Source organism: Sceloporus undulatus, unplaced genomic scaffold, assembly GCF_019175285.1.
Source record: "Sceloporus undulatus isolate JIND9_A2432 ecotype Alabama unplaced genomic scaffold, SceUnd_v1.1 scaffold_16, whole genome shotgun sequence".
Taxonomy (NCBI): Eukaryota; Metazoa; Chordata; class Lepidosauria; order Squamata; family Phrynosomatidae; genus Sceloporus; species Sceloporus undulatus.
In genome coordinates this window covers 812,666-835,184 of record NW_024802938.1, presented here as the reverse complement: position 1 = coordinate 835,184, position 22,519 = coordinate 812,666, and the positions used below count along the sequence as shown (strand labels likewise).

Sequence of the window (22,519 nt, the reverse complement as noted above, 5' to 3'; positions counted from 1 at the left end):
CAGTTCCATTGTAAACTGTAAAAAAAAAAAGGGGGGGGGTCCCATTTTTTCTTTTTCCTCTGTCTTTATAAATATTCTGTAATAAATAATACATACTAATAATGAGTATAGTTGCCTATCAGAAGAATGGATAATATTTGCATTTCCAAAAGGAATGATTTCCGTTGGAAAATGGAAAGGATCAGCAACTGCAAACACAGTAGTAAGGGAGCACCAGTGGTGGTAGTTGTGTGGGACCTCTGCCCCCTTGCTAATGCCTCTGGGAGGGTGGAGGGTTTTTCTACTACCCAGCAAAAAAGATGTGTACAGTTTTATACAATTTGCTTGAAGAATTAGTCAGAAACCCTTGTCACTTGAAGGAGTAGGAGAGTGCAGGAACTTCTATTGCAAAAGCAAGCTGTGGGCACCTGTAAGGGCATTAGAATCAAAGCCATAGAATACCCCAACTCATAGCAAGGAAGCCAGTCGGCAGTTAGCTGGCACTTGCAGCTTCCTCTTCCTGGGAAAAACAGAGAGTGAAAGTCTCTGACTTAAAAAGTCTTTAAAACAACAGAACTCTTTTTAAAATGGAAATAGCTGCTTACGTACTGTTGGATTCAATATTTTCTATCATAAACATTAAATGTTCACACATTAACTTAGAGGAAAGTCCATCTTTAAATCTTCCTTAATCTTGTTGTGTGCCTTCAAGTCATTTCTGACTTATAGCAACCCCAATGGGAACCTATCATGGAGTTTTCACTACAAGATTTGTTCAGAGGGTGTTTGCCTTTGTCTTCCTCTGAGGTTGAGAGTGTGTGACTTTCCCAAGGTCACCCATTGGATTTCCATGGCTGAGCAGGAATTTGAACCCTGCTCTCCAGAGTTGTACAACATTCAAACCAGTACCTGGCTCTTTAATCTTGGTGAACCGTAAAATAATTTTATTTGTAAAAAAACATACATAGCCTGCTGGCTAAAATCCTCAAGCTGTCCTATTATCTCAGTATCCATTTTAAAGTAATTAATATGTGTGTGTTTTTAATGTAATGTGTGCTTTTATTCTTCAAGCTGGCTGATGGGTGGTTTTTTTTCATCTGCACCATGGATACCAAAGACAGTGGTTGAATCATTTCCAAGAGGCAAGGTTGTTCCATTGTGGTCTGTAGGATTCAACCTTTTGTTTTCACGTTTGGAGCCTTGAGCTCTCTTGATATAATTCCTGAAGCAACATTTGATAGAATATTTGAAAATCAAATAGCTGAATTCAATTACATTTAAGACTATGCACAAGCAAGACGTCACCACCACAATATAGAGGAAGACTTTCTTCTCAGTGGGCTTGGATATGTAGCAGTCAACAGTGTTAGGACATGGATTCATATCACATTTCACCAGGCGGGGAACATCAAATCCACCGTAAAGTTTGTAAAACAGAAAGAGGAAACCTATTTCAAAACCTGTTTTGGAAAGGAGGCTGATGAGATAAGTGCATAGCAATCCACCATCCATACTCCCTGGGTCCTTGTAGAGCTTGGTTCTGTGTCTCTTTTCTCGACTCTCGCGATAAGCCACATGGAGAACGACAAGAAGTGATGGAGTAGAGACCATGATCAGTTGCAAGGCCCAAAGCCTTACTTGGGAAACTGGGAAAAAGTGGTCAAAACAGACATTTTCGCAGCCAGGTTGCTTAATGTTACACTCAAACTCCTTCTGTTCATCCTTCCAGACATGTTCTGCAGCTACAACGTAGACAAGCAGGCGGAATATGAACACAATAGCTAGCCAAATTCTGCCAATTCCAGTTGAATATTTATTCACTCCACTTAGAATATCTCGGAGAAATCCCCAGCTCATTTCTTCTACTTCAGGAAAAGCAAGACGCTGTAACAAAACAAATATACCATATGAGAGTGTCCATCGAAAATAGGAAGCATCCAAATTGAATTACATTACTGGTTGTGGGGGGAGTGACAGTTAGACCAGGGTAAGATACAACATTTGACCTATTTAAGAAACCTCACAGGCTGCGCTGCAGAAATAATCCAGTTTGATACTGCACTACCATTGCTCAATGCTATGGAATTCTGGGAATTGTAGTTTTGTGAGACATTTGGTCGTCTCTATCAGAGAGCTCTGGTGTCATAAAAAAATACAATTCCCAACATTCCACAGCATTGAGCTTGACAATGTGGTGTCAAACTGGATTATTTCTGCTGTGCAGATGCAGCCTTAGTCTTCCTATTTGTAAACTGGAAATAACAGAACTTTCTATTCCTGTTTTGCTCTTTCAAGGATCTTAGAATTTAGGGTACAAAGATGCATAAGAGAGACACTAGGGACAATTTGTTTTCATTTACTAGAAGAAACCATACATAGCAACAACAAAAAAGCTTGAAATAGTTTGTCCACAGTAGGTTACACCTTGTTACAACTTCATTAGAGTTGAACTGTTTCCAGACACTGTTCAAAAGGCTGCTGATGACCTAAAAAGCTCTATACATCTTAGGTTCAAAATATCTGACAGGCAGCATTTCCTTATGCAAGCCTGACCAGGCCATGAGATCCCCAGGAGAGGCTCTTCTTTCATTCCTTTGCAGGTATGGTTCATGGGGCATGAGATAGGGCCTTCTTGGTGGTTGTCCCTAAGCTCTGCAATTTGTCTTCCTAGGGAAGTTAGCTGGCTCCCTCGCTGTCCTTCCATTGGCAGGTAAAAGTTTTACCTCCCTGATGGGCTTTTAGGACTTGCAAATGGCTATTGGTTTAATACCCTTTTAAAGTGTATTGTTTTAAATTGGACCTTTTAAACTTATTTTTAATGATTTAATAATGCTGAACTTTTGTCTGTTTTTTACTATATTGTAATAATTGTAAGCTGCCTTGTGTCTCAATTTTGGAAAGAAGGCAGGGTATAAATAAAGTAGTGGAAGAGGCAGAGATAAGTGGTGTGGGGTTCTTCCACTACTGGACTACTATTCAACATCATTTCTATAATGCTTAAAGCTAGGATTGACGTTTTTGGCATAGGAGGGTATCCATTTTGCAAGCTCTTGGAGGATTTCCAAGATTAAACCTTCACTTCTGCTGAGTTGGGATGGAGCCACTGAACCACAAGCCATATGTACAAAATAGCCCATTATGGGAAGGTCAGTTTGGGTAGAGGAAGCTTCCGTTTTTCATTCAGGATTAACCCTAATTCTTCGTTCCTGAGAGATGGCTGTCCAACCTCTGTTTAAAAGTCTCCAGAGAAGGAAAGTCCATTAACCTCTGAGGCAATCTGTTCCACTGTCAAAAAGAACAATGAATATTTTTATTTATTACATTATTCTATTACCGGAGAGCTCTGAATTCATTTGAATGCATTCATGCCAATGTCTTAAATGCCCTAAATTACTTCCTATTCCACTTAATCTATTGTATTGAGTACAAATTTAAGTATTTCAAGGTCTTTAGTCAAATAATTTATCAAATATTGAAATGGAATCTACTTTTCGTTGGCATACCTGCTTTATAGAGTAAAATGAGTATTTCTATAGATTCCCAATTGTTTCCTGAGACTCTTTGCCAATACAAAACTTATTTGCTGTAAATTCCATTGAATTCAATAGAATTTATATCTGACTGTACATAACAAGAATCAAACCTTGAAGCCTGCAAAGTAAATCAGTTTCAGTTCTATGATTTTGTTGCTAGGTGGCAGTATTTTCTTACAAAATAGCACTCCATTGCTCTTGTATCATACACAATAAAAGATTATTCCTTCCAGTATCCTGATACACTCTCAGTATCTAGTCTCCGAGGATCATAAGTACAATGTATATATTGCAATCTTTCAGTCCTAAATTATCTTAGATAATGGCCTTTAAGTGTGTAAAATGTGTTTTGTAATTGACTAACCTATTCAGGTGCCACAAGGCAATGCAAGGATAATGCAACGTCAAGCGTCCATGTGGCTAAACTGACTGCAGAATGGGGTGGTCTGATGTCAGGCATTAATAGAGAGCCATACAGAAGCGACTTCAGCTGAGATCCTCCCTTCTGCCTGTATAGTGTTAATTTGCACTAACTTAGTTAAGCAGTGAGCCAGTGTGGGTGGAGTGTTGGACTTCTACTCTGGAGAACAGGGTTCAATTCCCCGCTCTGCCATGGAAGCCCACTGAGAAGTTTATCACACAGGAAGAATTTCTCTTAATTTCGAATGAAAAGAAAGTGGGGCCAGAATGCATTCACGTGAATTCGCTAGTTCAGTGAATTTATGTGAATTCGAATTGGGTTCGAACTGACTTCTCATTGCCCGAAAATAGCTCACCATTACCTGCAATTGCGTGTGGTAGTCTATCACACAATAACGTCAAACCCCATGATTGCGTTCAGATTGCCATTGGATTATACTTCCAGTTTCCCTTGTCTGATAAACTCCTGAGTGACCTTGGGCAAGTCACACACTCTCAGCCCTAGAAAACCCCATGACAGGGTAATCTTAGGGTCACCATAAGTTGGGAACAACTTAAAGGCACACAACCACAGTTCATCAGTGGTTGCACTATGCCACCTTTCTGCTGAATGCCAGTATTGAAGGCACTGCTGAATAGTTACGCATCATCCAAGAATCCAAGAAATGGTATTTGCAACAATTACACTTGCCAAAGGTCACTTGCACAATTGTGAAGTGAGCACAGACGTTACATCATGGTCAAAACATACAAATGCATGACAAAAACAACAGAATCCTAGCCTTAATTTGATTCTAGCACTAACAGTTTCATCCAACGGTAGATGGAATACTAGAAGTAACAAGAACATACAGCCTTTAGGGATTTTTTTTGGCATGGTCTGTACTATGAATGTAAAGTGTACCATAGCTAGAATAATCATTGGCCCTTATCACACGTGAAATTTGAACTAAAATCCAGAGCCAATCTGAAGTGAAGGGGAAGAAGAGTTCAATTTGAATCCAAGTCAATTCATGTGATGAATTATCCCACATGAAGAACGAAATTGTGTTGATTCCTGAGTCAAAGCGGATGAGTGCACATTGAATTACCACACCAGTACATACCATGCGGATTCACCAATGCGAATTGGGACCCTGTGCATGCTCAGTGGGGTTCTGAACGCATTGTGAATCTTTGCACTTCCGGGGTGAGAAGGGGGCCATTTCCTGGTTCCAGTTTCATGTGAATGCTAGCCTCACATGAATGACAGCTTCACGTTTCTTCCTCCCTTCTATTTTCCATCCCTGGCAGCCCAATCCAAATGGGTCCTCCATGTCAGAGCCCCCATCCATTTCCGCACATCCATATCTATCCTCCTGCCATTCTCCTCATCTATTTCAGCCCACACCTCATCTATCCTCCTGTCATTCTCATCCATTTCAGCAACATCTACATCTATCCTCCGTGTCAGAGCCCACATCCATTTATTATTATTATTTAAAAAAATTCTTTCTCTGCAAAATAATCAGTGTAGAAGCTGAAGGGATCTGAGGAGACCCATTTTGGAGGAGTGCAGAAATGATCCGGTTTCCCTTATTCCCATGCTCCCTAAAGTACCACTTTCCTGAATCCAATCCACTCCACTCTCCTTCCCTGTGTAACAGTTGCCTTCTCTTAGATTGCATTCACACTGGGGAAATAATCCAGTTTGACTCCACTTTCACTGTCCTGGCTCAGTGCTATGGAATTCTGGGAACTGTAGTGTTGTGAGACATTGAGCCTTCTCTGCCAGAGAGCTCTGGTGCCTCAGCAAACTAATATATATTATATTATTTTATTATTTATTTTATATTATTATTATATTATTATTTGCAGTGTCTTATTCTTCTTTGGGTACCCCAGCCTCCAGCCTTGAGAAGTGGCAAAAAATAAATGTTTTTATATAAAGAATTATATTTTATAATTATTATTATTAATAATAATAATAATAATAAATAATAATATCATAATAATAATAATAATCATAATAATAATAATTCTTTCCTGCCTCTCCTCAGGCTGGAGGCAGGGTGCTTTGTTCTCCTTTGGGTACCTTGCTTCCAGCCTTGAGGAAAGGCAGGAAAGAAATTATTATTATTATTTTATTATTATTATTATTATTTTATTAAAGAAATATTATGTAGCCTCTGTTCTTGAAGGAGTACTGAAAGCAAATGGAGCAAAATTGCAGCACTGCATCATGGGAAATTTCACCTTGGAGCTTTGGGGGGTGTGTACCAGATGAGAAGTAAAGTTGCATTCCACACCAGACAAATTCGGATTGAAATCAAAGTGGGCTTGGAAACAATTTTTGTGAATTCACTTGTTACCCAATTCACAAAATCAGGAGTCACTTTGGATTGACTTTGGATCTGGCTCAGAAGTACTCCCCATAGAACGCAATCCCATGTGATAATACATCACATTTTAACATGAACTCGCATGGATCAGGAGTGACTCCGGATTGGAGCTGCAAAACCGTTGTCTGATAAGGGCCATTGAATTACTTCTGTGTTCTGTCTCACTTACCAAGGAGGGTGAGGAAGGCTTAAATGCATATTTTAGTGTTGTGTTTGTGTACTTTAAATAATTTTAGTATATGTTGAGCCCTTTCCTACTCAACTGGATCAATCCAAGCAGCTCTGAGTTTCTGGGATCAGAAAAGGGCTTATAGATAAAAATAGGGGCTTTTGAGCCTATCTCTAAAACCCTACCTTTTTTCATTTAGCATTTCAAAATGGTATGACCAGAACCAAATCACTTACTTGGAAAAGTTAGCTGAGTGGCTTTATTAGTAAAATTCACTGCTAGTAGATCAGGTAGACTCATAGCGCTGGAAGGAGGCTCATAGAGCATTGAGTTGCCACCACTACAGCAGGATTTCCAGTTAGAGCACCCCAGCAGGTAGCTGTCCAGCCTCTTTTTGAAGCCACCTAGAGAAGGAGACCCCACCACTTCTCTAGGCAATTGATTCTATTACCAGGCCACTCTCACTCTCAAGAAGTTCCTTCTAAAACTAAAACTCCAATCGATATCTGCCTTCCTGTAACTTAAAACCATTAGACCTGTCCCTACCCCTGGGGCAGCAGAGGACAGGCCTGCACCTTCATCTCTATGTCTACCCTTGAGGTATTTAAAGAGTGCTATCATGTCATCCCTCAGTCTTCTCTTCTCTTGCTGAACATGCCCGGCTTGCTCAACCTTCCTCTTCTGTTTTGTTCCTGTTACCATCTTTGTTGCCCTTTTCTGAGCTTTCTCCAGCTTATCTGTTTCCTTCTTCAAATGAGGTGCCCAGAATTAAATGTAATACAGGTCCTTGGTATCCATGAGGGTTGGTTCCAGGACCTTCGTGTATACCAAAATCCATGGATGTTCATGTCCCATTAAATACAATAACACAGTAAAATTGTATCCCTTATATAAAATGGTAAAATCTAGGTTTGACTTTCAGAATTATATATATATTTAAATACTTTGAAGCCATGGATGGTTGAATCCATGGATAAAGAATCCGTGGATAGAGGGCCAACTGTACTCCAGATGAGGCTTGGCTCGTGAAGAATATAGTGGAAATATTACATCCCTTGACTTGGAAAACCATGGTTCTAATAATAATAGCTAAAATTTATTTGCCTTCTTTGCTACAGTATCACACTGCTGGATCAAGTTTAACTTATGATCAGTAGTAATCCCAAGATCCTTTCCACAAGTACTACTACTAGCCAAGTATCCTCCATTCTATACCTGTACATTTGTTTAGTTTGGGGTTTGTGACCTAAATGCAGAATTTGTATTTGCCTTTATAGAATTTCATTCCATTTATCTCAGCCTGGTTTTCTTTTTTATCAAGTCCTGTTTTCCAATATGTTAGCTACACTTTCCAGTTTTCTGTCATCGGGAATTTGACATGCATTTCCTCTACTCATAATCTGAGTCATTGGTAAAAATGTTGAAAGCAATGACAGCCCCAGGACAAAATCCTGAGCACTCCACTCAAGATTTCCCTCAATTTGAAGTGTGGGGTCACCTTGTTGCTGTGTGCCTTCAATTCATTTCTGACTTATGGTGACCCTAAGGGTTTTTCGGCAAAACTGGTTCAAAGCGGGTTTGCCACTGCTTTCCTATGAGGGCTGAGAGAGTATGACATACCCCAGGGTTACCCAGTAAGTTTCCATGGTGAGCAGAGACTCCAACCTTGGTCTGCCAGAGTTCTAATCTAACACTCAAATAAATACCCTACCCTCTCTCCATAGGACCACTAGTGACCTGTAAGCATCAGTTCCTAAGTTGAGCTGGGAGCCTTCTAAATGTTTCTGTGTGCTGTTTCCCATAAATCCCAGCCAGCTGGCCACTGACTAGTAGTTCTATAACATCTGGATGGGCAGAGGATCCTCTCAATAGTTTGGAAGTTACCTTTTTTTTTTTTTTACACATAATACCCCTAAAGGTACCAGATCCCATCTGATTGTGGAAGCTAAGCAGGATTAGCCCTGGTTAGTACTTCGATGGGAGGCTATACTTCAGAGGAAAGACCTGGCAAAGCCAATTCTGAGTATTCCTTGTCTAAGAAAAACCTATGAAATCCATTGGGTCACCATAACTTGACAAGCAACATGAAGGCACATGGACCACACAAATCTGCCCAAACCAGCATGGACACTGTTCAGTTGATCACGTAACTGTTTCAGTTTCTGGGTCTTCACCACTGCCAATGAGTATTGTAATTTTCAGCCTACACAAATCCAACTCAGATGCTTACTTTACAATGTGCCTCCATCAGAGAGTGTTACAGTCCTGTGCCATTTAAGCTTTATTATTTGACAGCTGATTTGTAGTGACCCTTTCTTCTTCGTGGTCTCTGCGAATCATACAAATGGGTTCACTGCGCCTGCGCAGTGCTGCTCGGAACCTACTGGAATCACTGGGCAGAGTTAACTCTGCAACATATTGAAACTTTTTTGCGGTAACCTCCGCCCACCCGTTATAAGGCCCCTGCCTTCCCGCTCTTTTCCCAGTTCCTTTTTTCCGCCGCGCTAGCTACTTCTAGGGAACTTTCGCTCGCTTTGCTTTGTTAACGGAATCACTTTCACTAGACCTCGGACTGTTTTTGACCACACTCTCTCTCCCGCCCCGGTAACTTCGGACTTCTTCGGCTTGTTTTTACTTCGCTCTTGATTCTCCCTCGGATTTGACGACTCGGAACGATGCCTGCGCCCTTCAAAAAATGTAATGTCTGCGGGGGCAAGGTGCCCGTCCAGGACCCTCACTCCTCCTGCCTGTTTTGCCTGGAAGAGACCATGATGCCAGAGCCTGCCACCTCTGTAAGTCTCTGTCCTCCCAAGCCAGGAAGAACCGGGAGTCCCGGCTCACCTCGGCTATTGCCCTGGGAAGGTCCGAGGGACGTCCCCGCTCGTCATCGCTCCCCCGGCCGCTCCGCCTGCGTCTTTCTTCACGGGCCAGCGCTTCTAGTGTGGTCTCTGTCCCGGCCGGGACACGGTCTCCGACCACCTCCGATTGTGACCCTGGTCCCCGAGAGACCAGTGTCACCGATGAACCCTCCAAGCGTCCCCAGAAACACGCGGGGATGAGGGTTTCGAGCCCAGGGAGAGATCCGGGAGGCAGCCATCCCCGGAGGGCTCGCGCTCGGAGAGCGTCAGGAGGCAGAGGTCCGGACTGCCTCGCTACCGTCCTCCAAGGCATCGTCGAAGGCATCCCGACACGCTCCCAGGTTGCCCGGATGGAGGCGTCTTCCTCGGCTAAGGCAGCACCATCGGAGAGGGCTAAGCCAGCCAAGACCCACTCTAAGGGACCCACTGTCCTGCCCTTGACTTGCCGGACAACCCCTTCTTCCCGCCTGAAGACCTGGCGGTGACTCGACGTCTTCCAAAAAGAGCGTCATACCGAGATGACCGAGGCAGCTCCACCCAAAAAGTCCAAGTCCAAGTCCAAGACTAAGGAAATACTGGGTCGCAGCGCCCAGCCAAGTCAGCGAGCATGCGTGCAAGCGCAAGCAACGCTCCCCTCCAGGAGACCTCGGAGAGGACCTCCTCGTGCCCTGAGGCGACGCCACAGTGCATGCGACCACGGTGCCGACCACACCGCTTCCGCGACTCAAGATCTGGCCGCCGTCAGCGAACCACTTCTCCTCAGAGGGAGCCTTCTCTACTCTCTGTCCACATCGTTATGAGGAGGAGGCTGCCCCGTTTTCTGACACCGATGAGCCGTGGGGGCTGACACGGACATGTTCTTGACACCGAAACTCAAAGATATACATGTCGGTCCCCAAGGAGAAGGCCTTCAGGGAATTCACCAGGCTTAACTTGCGACCTGCGATTCCCCAAGGAGACAAAACATCATCCTCCCAGGCTGTGGCCTCATCCTCGGTGCCTCGTCGCCCGCCTTCCAAGCCACTGGCTCCACAGATCCCGGCTCGCACCCCATCCCAAGTCAGGGTGACGGACATTCCCCTGACATCTGACTCCATTCCAATCAGGATCCCTGCCTCCATCGCGGGAACTTCGGACGGAGAGGACGACCCATCCGACCTGCCCTCACCGAGGAGATGCATCACCCGGGCTCCTCATCACTACCGATGATGTTCGCTCCTTCAGCGAGCACATCATTAGATGTGCCGGACTCTTGACATCGAGCTTTCCCCGCCTGAAGAGGAGGCCCGCGACCCGGTCGTAGAACGCCGAGTCCTCGGTCGTGTTCCCACCCCACCATGCATCCCGATGCTGCCTTCATTGCAGTCCTCGTGCAAGAGTCATGGGATGCTCCGACTTCGCTCGCCGCGTCCTCCAGGAAGGTCGAAACGCTTGTATCGGATCGCCCCCCACCGGCCTGTCCATGGTTGACCGACCATCCAAGCCGAACTCGGCCCATTGTCGAGGGGGCACAAGCAGACCTTCGTGCCAAAACAAGCGACTTCCCCAGCCGACCGAGACTAAAAAGATCGATGGCCTGGCGAAAGAAGGCCTACTCCTCGGCCGCCCTCATCGTGAGGCTATAAATTACAATGCTATATGGGGGCATACATCCAGGCCTTTATGGAGGGGATTTCGCCCATCGTCCCTGACGTTCCTATGATGTCCAACGTCGCTTGTGGAGATCCGTGTGAGGCCCACTCGTTAGGGAATTGGATCATCACCGCCTCCAGGAACGTCGCCGACTGCGTGGACAGGCATGGCAGCATCTCTGCGCTGCGCCGGCATGCCTGGTTGAGAGGATCTGCCCTCAACGCCAACGTTAAATCGGCCATTGAGGACATGCCACTGGCAGTACCGGCCTTTTCCACGCCGACACTGACAGCGTCTGAACCGCAAGTTCAGAATGAGGCTGCGGCTAAGAGCACGGGATGTCTTCCGCCCCCATCTCGCCCTTCAGAAGGATGCACCGTCCTTGGCCGCCGCAGGTCAGTCCCAGGGCTCTTTTTCTCAAGATCGACAGCCTCAACAACAGGACTCACGAGGCGCCGTTATCCCTCGCCGTCTTCCTCCTCCTCTGGCCGTCGCAATTTCCCGCCTCGGTACCCACAAAGTCCCGCGGCAGGACACGACCAGGGAGAAAGAGAACCTGAAGGGGCGCAGCTCACTTCGTTTCCCCTTCCCCTTATTCTTTTTGGACATTCTGAGGCCCTTTTAACACCTGGGCCTTGATACATCGGACTCGGTTTCTTAACATCGTCCACAGGGGGATATACCCTCTAGTTCCAAGAGGCTCCCTTCCAACCGGAGCGTTTATGTCCACTCCCCCCTCGGACACCCTTCTCACGAAGTGCGCATTCTACTTGAAAAAAGGGCAATCTCCCCTTTACCGCACCCGAGCAATTCTCTGGCCCTTTTCTTCCAGGTACTTACGGTACCGAGGGCGGATGGGTGAATCAGGCCCCATCCTATGACTTGAGAAGAATTAAACTGTTTGTTTCTGAATAACGTCGCTTCGAATGGTAACTTTGGCCCCCATTCTGCCTTGCCTCCATCAGGGCCTGTGGTTTGCAACCGTCGACCTGAAGGATGCCATTTTCCACATCGGGATCCGAGAGTCTCATCGAGATTCCTCACCTTGTGTGGGCTCTCGCACCTACCACTTACACGTCCTCCCTCCAGCCTTGCCCCGGCACCAGACAGAAGTTTCACGAAGTGCATGGCACCGGTGGTGGCCTACTTCATCAAAAGGGGGTCTTGGTCCCAAAGAGAGCTGCAGGAGGCACTCTCCTTCGCCTTTACGCCTTTTGGACTCCCTCGGACTGGTCATCACCGAGAGAAGTCCCACTTCCACACCTCCAGGCAGGTCAAGTTCCATCGGGCCATCCTCGACTCCGAAACATGCTCCGCCTTTTTCCCTCCAGACCGTTTCCAGGCGCTGACGACCTCGGATCAGGCTTGCATCTCTCACAGAAGGGTGAGGGCCAGGGATGTCGCGGTCGCCCTCGGTCACATGCTTCGACACTTTCGTCACACCTTGTCAAGACTCCGCCTTCGACCTCTTCAATCCTGTTCCTCTCGGCCTTCTCTCCGATGACAGACCCTCCATCCAAATGGCTCACGGTAACCGAGACCTATAGCCGCTTCCCTCAGATGGTGGCTAGACGACCACAACGTGTGCATCGGAATGCCCTTTCATCTGCCACAGCCCCCGCTGACCCTTACAACCGGATGCGTCCCTCGAGGGAGGGGCGCTCACTTTCTCGACCTGGTCGTCAAAGACGGTGGTCTACCCAAGCGAGCTCTTCCACATCACCGCTCTGGAAATGTTGGCGGTGGAGAAAGCTTTGAGGGCATTCGAATCCGTTATCATGGACAAGGTGGTCCTCGAGAACGGACAACACCACCGTGATGTACTACATCAACAACAAGGTGTACCAGGTCCAGGACCCTGCTCGACCTAACTCGCTCCTGCATCTGGGACTGGTGCATCCAAGACACGACCTCCTCCAGGCGATTCATCTTCCGGAGAGGAGAGGACAACGAACTGGCGGATCGCCTGAGCAGATCCCCTCGGCGTGCCACGAGTGGAGGCTCCTCCCGAGGACGGCGCGACCTATTCGACCGGTGGGGAAAATCCCCGGATCGACCTCTTCGACGACCAGATGGAACAGCCACTGTCCCAGTTCTGCTCCGGGAAGGCGAATGGACGGATCCCTCGGAGACGCGTTCGCTTTCCCTCGGGACGGGGGAGCTCCTCTAACGCCTTCCTCCGTTCCCTCCATCATCAGGGTGGTGTCCAAGATTACAACGGACCGCTTGCATGCGATCCTCATCACCCCGTGGTGGCCGAGACAGCCGTGGTTCGCATCCTTCTCCATCTCTCCAGAGATGCTTCCTCCGTCTCGACCCTCGTCCGGGACCTGCTGTCGATCCAAGACGACGGATTCTCCACCCCGGACATCGAGAGCCTGCCGCTGGTTACGCCTGGGGATTCGCCCTGACCGCTTTCGGAGGCAGTGAGGACGGTGATCCTGGCTCTCGAGGGGACCTTCCACCCCGCGCTCTTATGCCCTGAAATGGAGGAGATTTTTTGCCTGTTCCTTGACCAAAGGGCTTGTCTCCTGCACACGGTGTCCACTCCAGTGTGCTGGAGTTTTTGATGCATTTTGGATGGAGGGCTGTCCCTCAATCCATCAAATGCTACTGTCTGCCATCTGTGCCAAATACCAGTTCGGGGGGAGGGTTTCTTTCTCAAGACCCCTTGGTGAAGGGTTCCTGAAGGGTTGTGCCCATCTGTTTCCTCTGTGTCGGTACCACGCGCGCTTGGAGCTTGGAGTCGGTACATGTCCGCTCTCCAATCCAAGCCTTGAACCAATGCCACAGCGGACTGAGACATCTGAACTTGAAAACAACCGCTTTCCTTGTGGCCATCACCTCTGCCCGCCGTGCGGGCGAACTCTGTGCTTTACGGAGGGGACCAGCCATTTCTGAGGTTCCACAAAGGACAAGGTGGTCCTCCGTACAGACATCACCTCTTGCCGAGATTGTGTCTGCTTTCCACATGTGCCAGACCTTGTGTTGCCACACTCTCGCATCCAACCCGACGTCGGGATGCGGAGCGACGCCTGCACTCTCTTATATGTCAGGAGAGCCGCACTTGCATTTTACCTGGACAGAACTGCTGCCTCAAGTCGGTCCGAGAGACTTTTCCAATGCTACTCGAAACCAACGAAGAAAGTGTTGCCTGTGTCTGCGCAAGTTGTCCAAATGGGTGGCTGGTACCATCCACCTCTGCTATGAACTGTTAGGCAACCTCTCCCTGGCAGTGTCGGTCCCATTCCACAAGGTCAATGGCAGCCTCCTCGCATTCCTGTCGGGGATTCCTTTGGGATGTCTGCAAGGCTGCTGTCTGATCCCAACCTCTGACTTTTATTAAGCACTATAGGTTGGACACCAGGGCCATCCGGACGCAGCTTTCGGGAGGGCTGTGTTGGTTTCAGGGTGGTTGCCTTGATTGCACTACTGACGTTTTGTGTTTATTACTCTTGTACAGTTGACACTGTTTACATTTTGTTGATGTTGGTTTGCACAAGTCCTATGGGATCGGTCTTGCATGACCCTGTTCCCTTCTCAGGTTTAACCAAGTTATTGCTATTTTGACTCTGTGCATTGAACAAAAACGACGACTCTTTTATAGTTCAACGTGATTTACTTGTCATAAAATATACACTTTGGTTTACCATAGCATACGTCTTCACGAACACCCCTCCGCCGCACTACCCTAGCTTGTCAGTCTAACACCCATTTGTACTGACTTTCGCAGAGACCAGAAGAAGAAGGACAGGTTTGCTTACTACCTGTAACAGTATTTCTCGAGGGTCATCTAGCGAATACATCACAAAATCCTCACCCGTTCCGTCCCCTCCGTGTCCTGCTCACATTGCTCTTCCATCGCCTGCTTGGCGGAAAAAAGATACTGGGAAAAAGACGGAAATTCATGGGACCTTATAACGTGGGCGGAGTTTACCGCCAAAAAGTTTCAAATATGTTGCAGATTTAAACTCTGCCCATGATTCAAAGTAGGTTTCCGAGCAAGCAAACTGCGCAGGCGCAGTGAACACCCTTTGTATGATCGCAGATGACCACTGAAGAACTACTGTTACAGGTAGCACTTACACAACTGTAAGTAAACCCATGATATATATGGTACTGTGTAGATTATGTCAGTGCTATTCAAAGCAGTGGTGGTCCTGAGATCGGTGCTGGTCTCTGAGTCATCTGCTGCAGCTGCCTCATGAGTTTCCAGGAAATAAAGAAATAATTGTAGCTACTGAGTACAGAAATGGTACTGAAGTCTGGCACATTGGAAAAAAAAATAATTGCCAGTCCCTCACATAGGATCGCTTAGGAAGCACTGGTTTAGACAACGTAAGAGAAGATCACAGGCTATAACCATTCAGAATTTAGACTGTGCCCCATCAAATAAGGGAGGATCCTAAAATACAGTAAAAATATTTTGTTTTACAAAACCATGTCAGCATTTTTCAAATAAACATGGGTTGTACAACCACGTAGAAGAGCCATGTTTGGTTTGTTAGACTCAAGGTTTTCTTGTCATCCCTGTCAGATGGACTTCTATCCACTTCTGCAACTGATTCCAATAACATTCTTTAAATAATGGTGTGATGACAGGATCCACAGGTGGATCTACACTGACCAGAATATTCTGTGGTGCTGAAGCTGCCCTGAATTCCCTAGTACTTGTGCATTCAGGAGCAATGCCAAGTACCTGACTACACAGCATCCCACTGTGCCACCTGCCACCTCAGCTGGCACAATTTGCTCCCTCTGAGGCCAGAAATGCATCCAACATCAATCATATGGCTGGGTGTCTCGGTGTGACTTCACTGGGAGCCACTTGCATCACCACTGGCAGGTGGCACAATGGGACACTGTGTAGACAGCCACCTGGCAGAGCTCTGAAATGCTCTGGATTTTCTAAGAAGTTATAGGCCCCATTCCCACTGGGCAAAAAAGTGGCTTATTTTGCTGCGATTCTGACTCAGATTTTTTTCCCCAAGTCGTAATCGAATCTGACCCATCGTTCCCATTAAAAACGGGTGCAAACAGAACCAGGTTTTTTTACCACTGTTTTCGTTCCCATTGGTATTTTCCCTGTGGTAATTTGAAGCGGGTTATTTTGTTCCCTGTTCCCATTGCCCTTCCGGGACCTCTTTTTCAAAAATCAGCTGTCAACGTCACAGCTAATCAGTCGCTTAGGCGCTTTTCCCCTCCAAGAAAGAAAGAAGGGAGCCTCTATTCCCCTCAAATCCCTTTGCATCCGAGGCTCTTCTGTGTCTCCCCAGATTCCCTTTGGGAAAGAGAGAAGAGAAGGCTCGATCCCCCCCTCAGATCCCTGGGTGTCCAGGCTCTCCTGTGTCTTCCCATAGTTCCTCTGGGAAAGAGAGAAGGAGCCTCCATTCCCCCCAATCCCTTTGCCTCCCCCATTGCTCCCTGGGCTGTCTGGGGGACGATCAAGCAGGCATGTACTGCAAAGCCCATCTGCTGCTCAGGCGCTAAGACGGAGGCGAAAAAAAGAATAGTATAAAATGGTGTTCAATAGCTCTCCTCATACATCGGTCTATGAATGTGGAAAAGAGGGGAGGTTGCAGGGGGAGTAATGTGTTTGCTGCATTTGGTGCTCAATGTAGCACGATCGTTTTACCTTGCTTCCCAATCCACTGGGGGGAAAGGCTATGCGAACAGAAGAAATTGGTGCCGGCAATGCAGAAAGAGAACAAAGAGGGTGACACCCCCAGGCCAGCCCCTTGAGCGCTGCTCTTCCCATCTCTAGGTTCCCGAATCAGATACCCTTTCATTCCCATTCATTTGCCCCAAATCAGACTAGGAAGGCACAGGAAAACTCGCTAAAAAGCCACTGTTTTTTTAAACCAGTTTATCGACCTATAATTCAGGTTTTTCAGGATAATTTGATTCAGATTCGAATTCCAATGGAAACGATATCGGAGCAATGCGGGTCGAATGCATGCTTAAATGGAAACGATGCACCCATGATTCGCATCCTGATCCGTGTTATAGGCCAGTGGGAATGGGGCCCTAGAGTAAATGGTGAGTTTTTTTGAAAGAGGATTAAGGGAGGGATGGCCTGGATTCATGGCAGGACTGACCTTTTTATGTGCAGACAATCCATAGTCAAATCAGGCCTTTGGCTCTGTGGGGGAAACCAATATAAATGGTCTGTGCAGATGTGCCCTGTATAAATTATTTGGATAAGAGATGGCCATGGCATCCAGATGTTGAACTGCAACTGAAACCCCCATCAACCTTGGGCAGCATAGCCAGTGGTTAAGGATAACAGGCGTTGCAGTCCAACAATATCTAGAAGACCACATGTTCCCCATTCTTGTAAGAATCACAAACGTTCATGCATTTAGATGAGAGAGCAATTGAGCTATGTATATTAGAAACTCATGCCACCATACCATTCCAGGCACTCCTGTCCAGTCACACACTGCAGCCGAGCTCTCCTTGATCAAAACATATTGCTACAAATAATAAAGGGGGATCTAGCATTAGCACAGATTTTACAATGGTGAGAGACATAACACCCAGAGCACAGAGAGGTCCTTGCATCAGTGGAGTCCAAACCTTCTCACTTATTTCACAATAAATGTAATGCAAAGATAGAGAATTGATACCTAACCAACCAAAAACAGCTAATGAATATAATTAAGTTTAAGGACCTTGTTTCTTATTGTTACTAAGTTAAACATTACCTTGTACAAGCTTTCCTAATTATGCATACTTTAAAAAAAACATGTAGGACATGCTTGTCCTAAAGCCTTAACAAAACTGGCCAAAATCCAAAGTGTGCACTGGATGTGTTATACATGCCAAAATGTTCCCTTTTTCCCTCCACAACATCTCAATATTTCTCCTTGAAGCTGCAAAAGGGAATTGAGGAGCTGCCTTTCAGGACAGGATGTCATGCAGCCACAAAGGAAATTTGGCCTACTTTGGTCACATGGGTGTACCTTACATTTTTGTTCAAGGTTCATTGGATTCCTGTGAGTAATCCCAAATTAGATCCCATGATGCATTCAGCTTCTGGAGTGGGCATTCATACTACAGGCAGCTGTTCTACATCAGACAGAAACAAATAATACAGTACTCACCAGACAGCAATAAACAATAGCTGAGTTCTATGGACACGCGTCCTAAACCAGCTCTGTCCTATTGCCCACAATCATTCTTATGAGGAATGAAGCTTGGAAAAATTGCTGCCTGGACTATAACTCCAAGAATTGCCCAAACCATGATTGGAAAGGCCATGCTTCCACTGCAGTGGTGCACTCTGGCCAGGACTTTGGGGCAGAAGTGCTGAGTTGCACAAAGTAGAATGAGCAGAAGGTCCCCACAAACATAGCCAGAATAGATGACTGCATTTTCACATATAGTTAGTAATACATAATACCATCTGAAGAAAGGGGATAGTTAAGACCATGAAACTCATAAAGGTATGTTAGAAAACTAGCAGTAACACTACCACATTCAAAAAGCTCACCCGAAGGGGTGGTTTGCAGGGCCCAGAATGCCTCCCATTAGTCTTCTCAAAACTCTCCCTTTTTTAGTCTTTGAGTGTGATTTTCAGATGATTTTCTGCCTGCCCCCCACCCCCAACAAACCAACAAATGGCCCAAAATACACACAAATGGCCATTCCCCCTCCCCTGGCCTGTGAAAACCTTTGGCTGAGACCTTGCTCAAATTGATGACTAGAAGTATTTCTGTGTAATTCCCAGTGTGCTGGGAAGCATAAGGGGAAATTGATCACTGCCCCTACACAGTTGTCCACTCCAGCCTAGACATTTTTGAAAACAAAAACAAGAGGAAAATTGGAAAATATCAATGGGTGGTACCAAATTAAGCCATGAACTTTCCACAGGGGCTTTTGTTCCTGCCATCAATTTAGAAGTGTAAATTTGGTGAGGGGCTGCCCTACACTTTATAGATAATGAAGTTTACCATAAGTACTTGCAATGCCAGAGGTAGAACGTTGGGCCACATTTAAAGAGATTATACCGTACATATCTAGTCAGGAGGCACACACTGCAGGTCTTTTTCTAGCTTAACACAACAACTTTACAAGCAAGGGAGTGGCTGCTGCATTGTGTACTCTGCTGGCATGGTGTTGAAAGACTAAAACATTGGGGAAATGCGAGATGAACACAAAATGTCCTTTTTAAGTGTAAAAAAAGGCACTGACCAAGCCTATGAGCTTCAGCTTCTAAAATGGGGTAATATATAATAATTCAGTGGGACACCTTTATCTAAAGCACAAAGACATAACAAGTCTTATTTGGCATAAGCTCTCAAGGGCTCCAGCCCACTTAATCAGACTGCATCTGATGAAATGGGCCCAGTCCATTAAAAAACTATGCCAAAATGAAACCTGCAAGTCTTTAAGATAACCACAAGACTCTTGGTTGTTGTTTTTACAACAGCAGACTGATATATCTACCCTTCTAGCAATTTCTGTGTAACATCAAGAGATTTGTTTCTTCCTGTATGCTTTGCTGACGTATACCCCCTGCTACCCCTGCCAAAATGCCAGGTGCTCACTACTTGTGATGCTTCAGAGAGAATGTAATACCCCAGACAGGTTCATGTGTGTTTTGGCTCAAGTTATTCTCAGCAATGTTGTGGCACTGGCAGCATTCCATAATGGGTTCCCTTAAAAATGGATTGAATACTCTCACAGATCTTCAGTGCAATGTCCTGTTTGACATAAATTGTCTGTAGCTTTTGTCCTGTTGTCTGCAACATTCACTTGCACTGTGAAGTCCCATTTGCTTTAAGAAGACTACACATGCTGCATTTTCAAAAAGTTCATAGTAAGAAAAATTGACCAGATATAACTTGTCCTGCTGTCATGGAGAATTAACCTGTGCCTTCCCCCAGTGCTCCTTTGTAACTTGCAATGAAAGACACAGAAACAGTGTTCTATCTAGCAAAGGCCTTCAGCCTTTCCGGACCACAAAACATGGAGCTCACTTCAAAGCATTTAGATAGTATTTTAATGTACTCTCTTTTGTTTTCTCTCTCTCTTTCATCTTCTTGTCTCTAAACCTTCACTTTCCCTTTATATCTCTTTCACTTTTCCTCTGTTTCTTTGTCTAATGACTGGCATGGTGACTCCTCCTAGATAAAGTTGTTGGCAATGCAAATATGGATAATTATTGACCAATTTTAGAAATTACTTTTTGGGGAACGCTACCTTTCAAAAACCCCTAACGTTGCCACTGAACCATGGTGGCAGTGGGATTCTGAGCACTGTAGTCCAAAAATTAACTTAGACAAGCTCTTTGAGAGAATTACTAGATGTCAATTGAGGCCATATTAAATCTAGCAGGCTACCCTTCTCAATGGATGTATCTTTTATAACATCATCTTTTTGTGTACATTTTTACACATAGCTATTATTACACCTTCTCCACATTATCTAATTCACCTTAGTTCATTCCATTTCAGACATTCTGTTTTGCTGGGTGGGGAGAAAGGCTCTTTTAGTGGCATATATGAGGTTGCCAAAAATATCATATAAACAAATGCTAATGTGTCATCCGGATAATTGTTTTAAAAGGTTTTTAAGTAACTGTCATAGAAAAAAAATGTCGCAGTAAACCATGGTGGGCCAGAAGGTCATCTGAAAGTCCAGCGTCAATCATCCATCACAGATGGACAGATTTTAATATCCACTATGGCATGGCATTTGTCTGTTTCTATAGGCAAACCCGCTTCATTTGTATTTCCTGAGAATTTAAACATTTTCCAGCAAAACCTTTCTGCAAGGCTATTTTTGTTGAATTTGACGTACTTAGAATCTAAATGCTATTTTACTATCAAGCTGTTTAAAAGGGAAGACATTTACATGTTGTTTAAGATAAGTGGAAAACAGACTTACCTATATAACAGCAGATGGTTGTCAGAGAACACAGCAGGTTTCTGGTACCATTAAAAATTAATGATTCCTCTTCCCAGAAAGGGAGTTTTACAGCTTCAGGTCTTGAAAAGTGATTCCGGTGGTTTCCTAGGCAGTGTAACCTAAACAGGTGTAACCTGATCATTTCTTCTAGCATACTATTCAAATGAGGAACACCACATGCCTCCTGTTGTCCAGAGGAGTGTCAGAGAAAACAGAAACTCAAACTGAATAGCATTGCTGCTGAACTTATATATTTTAAATAGCATACTTGGGCTTCCCATGCTGGAGCAGAATTGGAAAATTCTTCTGTTAGAGGTTAAGTTGAAAGGCAGCGTGCTGTAGAGGAAAGCATGTCTGGCTTGGTCTCTAGAGACTGGCATTCCAGTTCCTGGTCAGCAATGAAGTTTATTTGAGGTTGCTTCCAGAGAGTTCCCAGCACACCCCTCCCAAAAAAATGGCACTGCTATTACATTTTAACAGGTTTGGGGTGTGTGGCAAAAAGGTGGAAGAAGCAGTGGAGAAAATACAGGAGGATTTAAAGCTGAAGATTTTGTTCACTTGTTTAATTTACATCCCATTGTTTTCCCAGTACAGGACCAAAGATGGCATTATCTTGACCACTAGTAAAATTTTCTGAATGAGGCAAGGTGGCTGCAATTGCAAAGCACTCCTGGTGACTTTGAACCAGTCACTCACTCTTGGCCTAATGTTCCTCAAAACATACACGCACACCAAAAAACCACCTTGAATACAACATGGGGGGGACTAGTCTGGACCTCAAGGAGAATGAGCTAGCTCCTCAGAAACCTCGCCATCTGGTGTTGGCAATGTACAGGCCAGAGGCCACAAGTGGCCACCACCTCCCCAGCTTGCTTGCTTATTATTTATTTATTTTTGCACATCTCAATCTTGCCAGAGTCCATGGACCACTCCTTTTCTGTCCCTCCCCAAAAAGGGCAAATTAGCTTTCTTTGGAAGTCTCCAAGAGCAGCAAAATTACTTTTTAAATACAGTAGGTTGCAGCTTGCCCTACATACACTGCTAAACATAATAAACATCAATTTTTAAAAAAAATGGAAGTGGCATTTCAGCCACTTAAGTTTGGGGGGCTAGGGGGCTATTTTGGGAGAATATGTAGCATTTGGTGAGTCCTGTTAGCAGAAAAGTAGCTCCCAGACCCATTGCAGTTGCCAGCCTCTGTTGTGCATTACACTCCATTAAGTCAGTCTCACACTGATGTCCAGAAAGCCCCTTTTTTGTTGTTGTTGTTAACTGCCATCAAGCCTTCCCAGTCATCCTGTCATTAACAGCTCTGCTTAGATATTGCAGATTCAAGACCAGGGATTCCTTGATTGAATCGTGCATGGCAGGGGGTTGGACTGAATGGCCCTTGTGGTCTCTTCCAATTCTGTGATTCTATGATTCTATTCTATTCTATGAGTCTATCCAACTACATTGCAGAATTCAAAGATATAGCGGTGTTAGTCTGTGCAATCAGTATGTAGAGAGATCTTGTAGCACATTTGAGACTAACTAAAGAAAGAAGTTGGCAGCATGAGCTTTCATAGACTTAAGTTTATTTCCTCAGATCCAAATGGATGTGAGGAAGTAGACTTAAGTCTATGAAAGTTC

The 22,519-nt window shown here is 45.3% G+C and overlaps 1 protein-coding gene across 1 annotated transcript; it reads right to left on the bottom strand.

Annotated features, from left to right (window-relative positions):
• Positions 1-829: 829 nt before the first annotated feature.
• On the bottom strand, positions 830-20,908 carry LOC121917348 (gap junction beta-7 protein-like). The gene is made up of 2 exons (XM_042443252.1): positions 20,867-20,908; positions 830-1,863 (listed from the first exon to the last, which is right to left on the bottom strand). The coding sequence occupies exon 2, from the start codon at positions 1,834-1,836 to the stop codon at positions 1,039-1,041; it is 798 nt and encodes a 265-aa protein (XP_042299186.1). The 5' UTR covers positions 1,837-1,863; positions 20,867-20,908; the 3' UTR covers positions 830-1,038.
• Between the last annotated feature and the right edge of the window lie 1,611 nt (positions 20,909-22,519).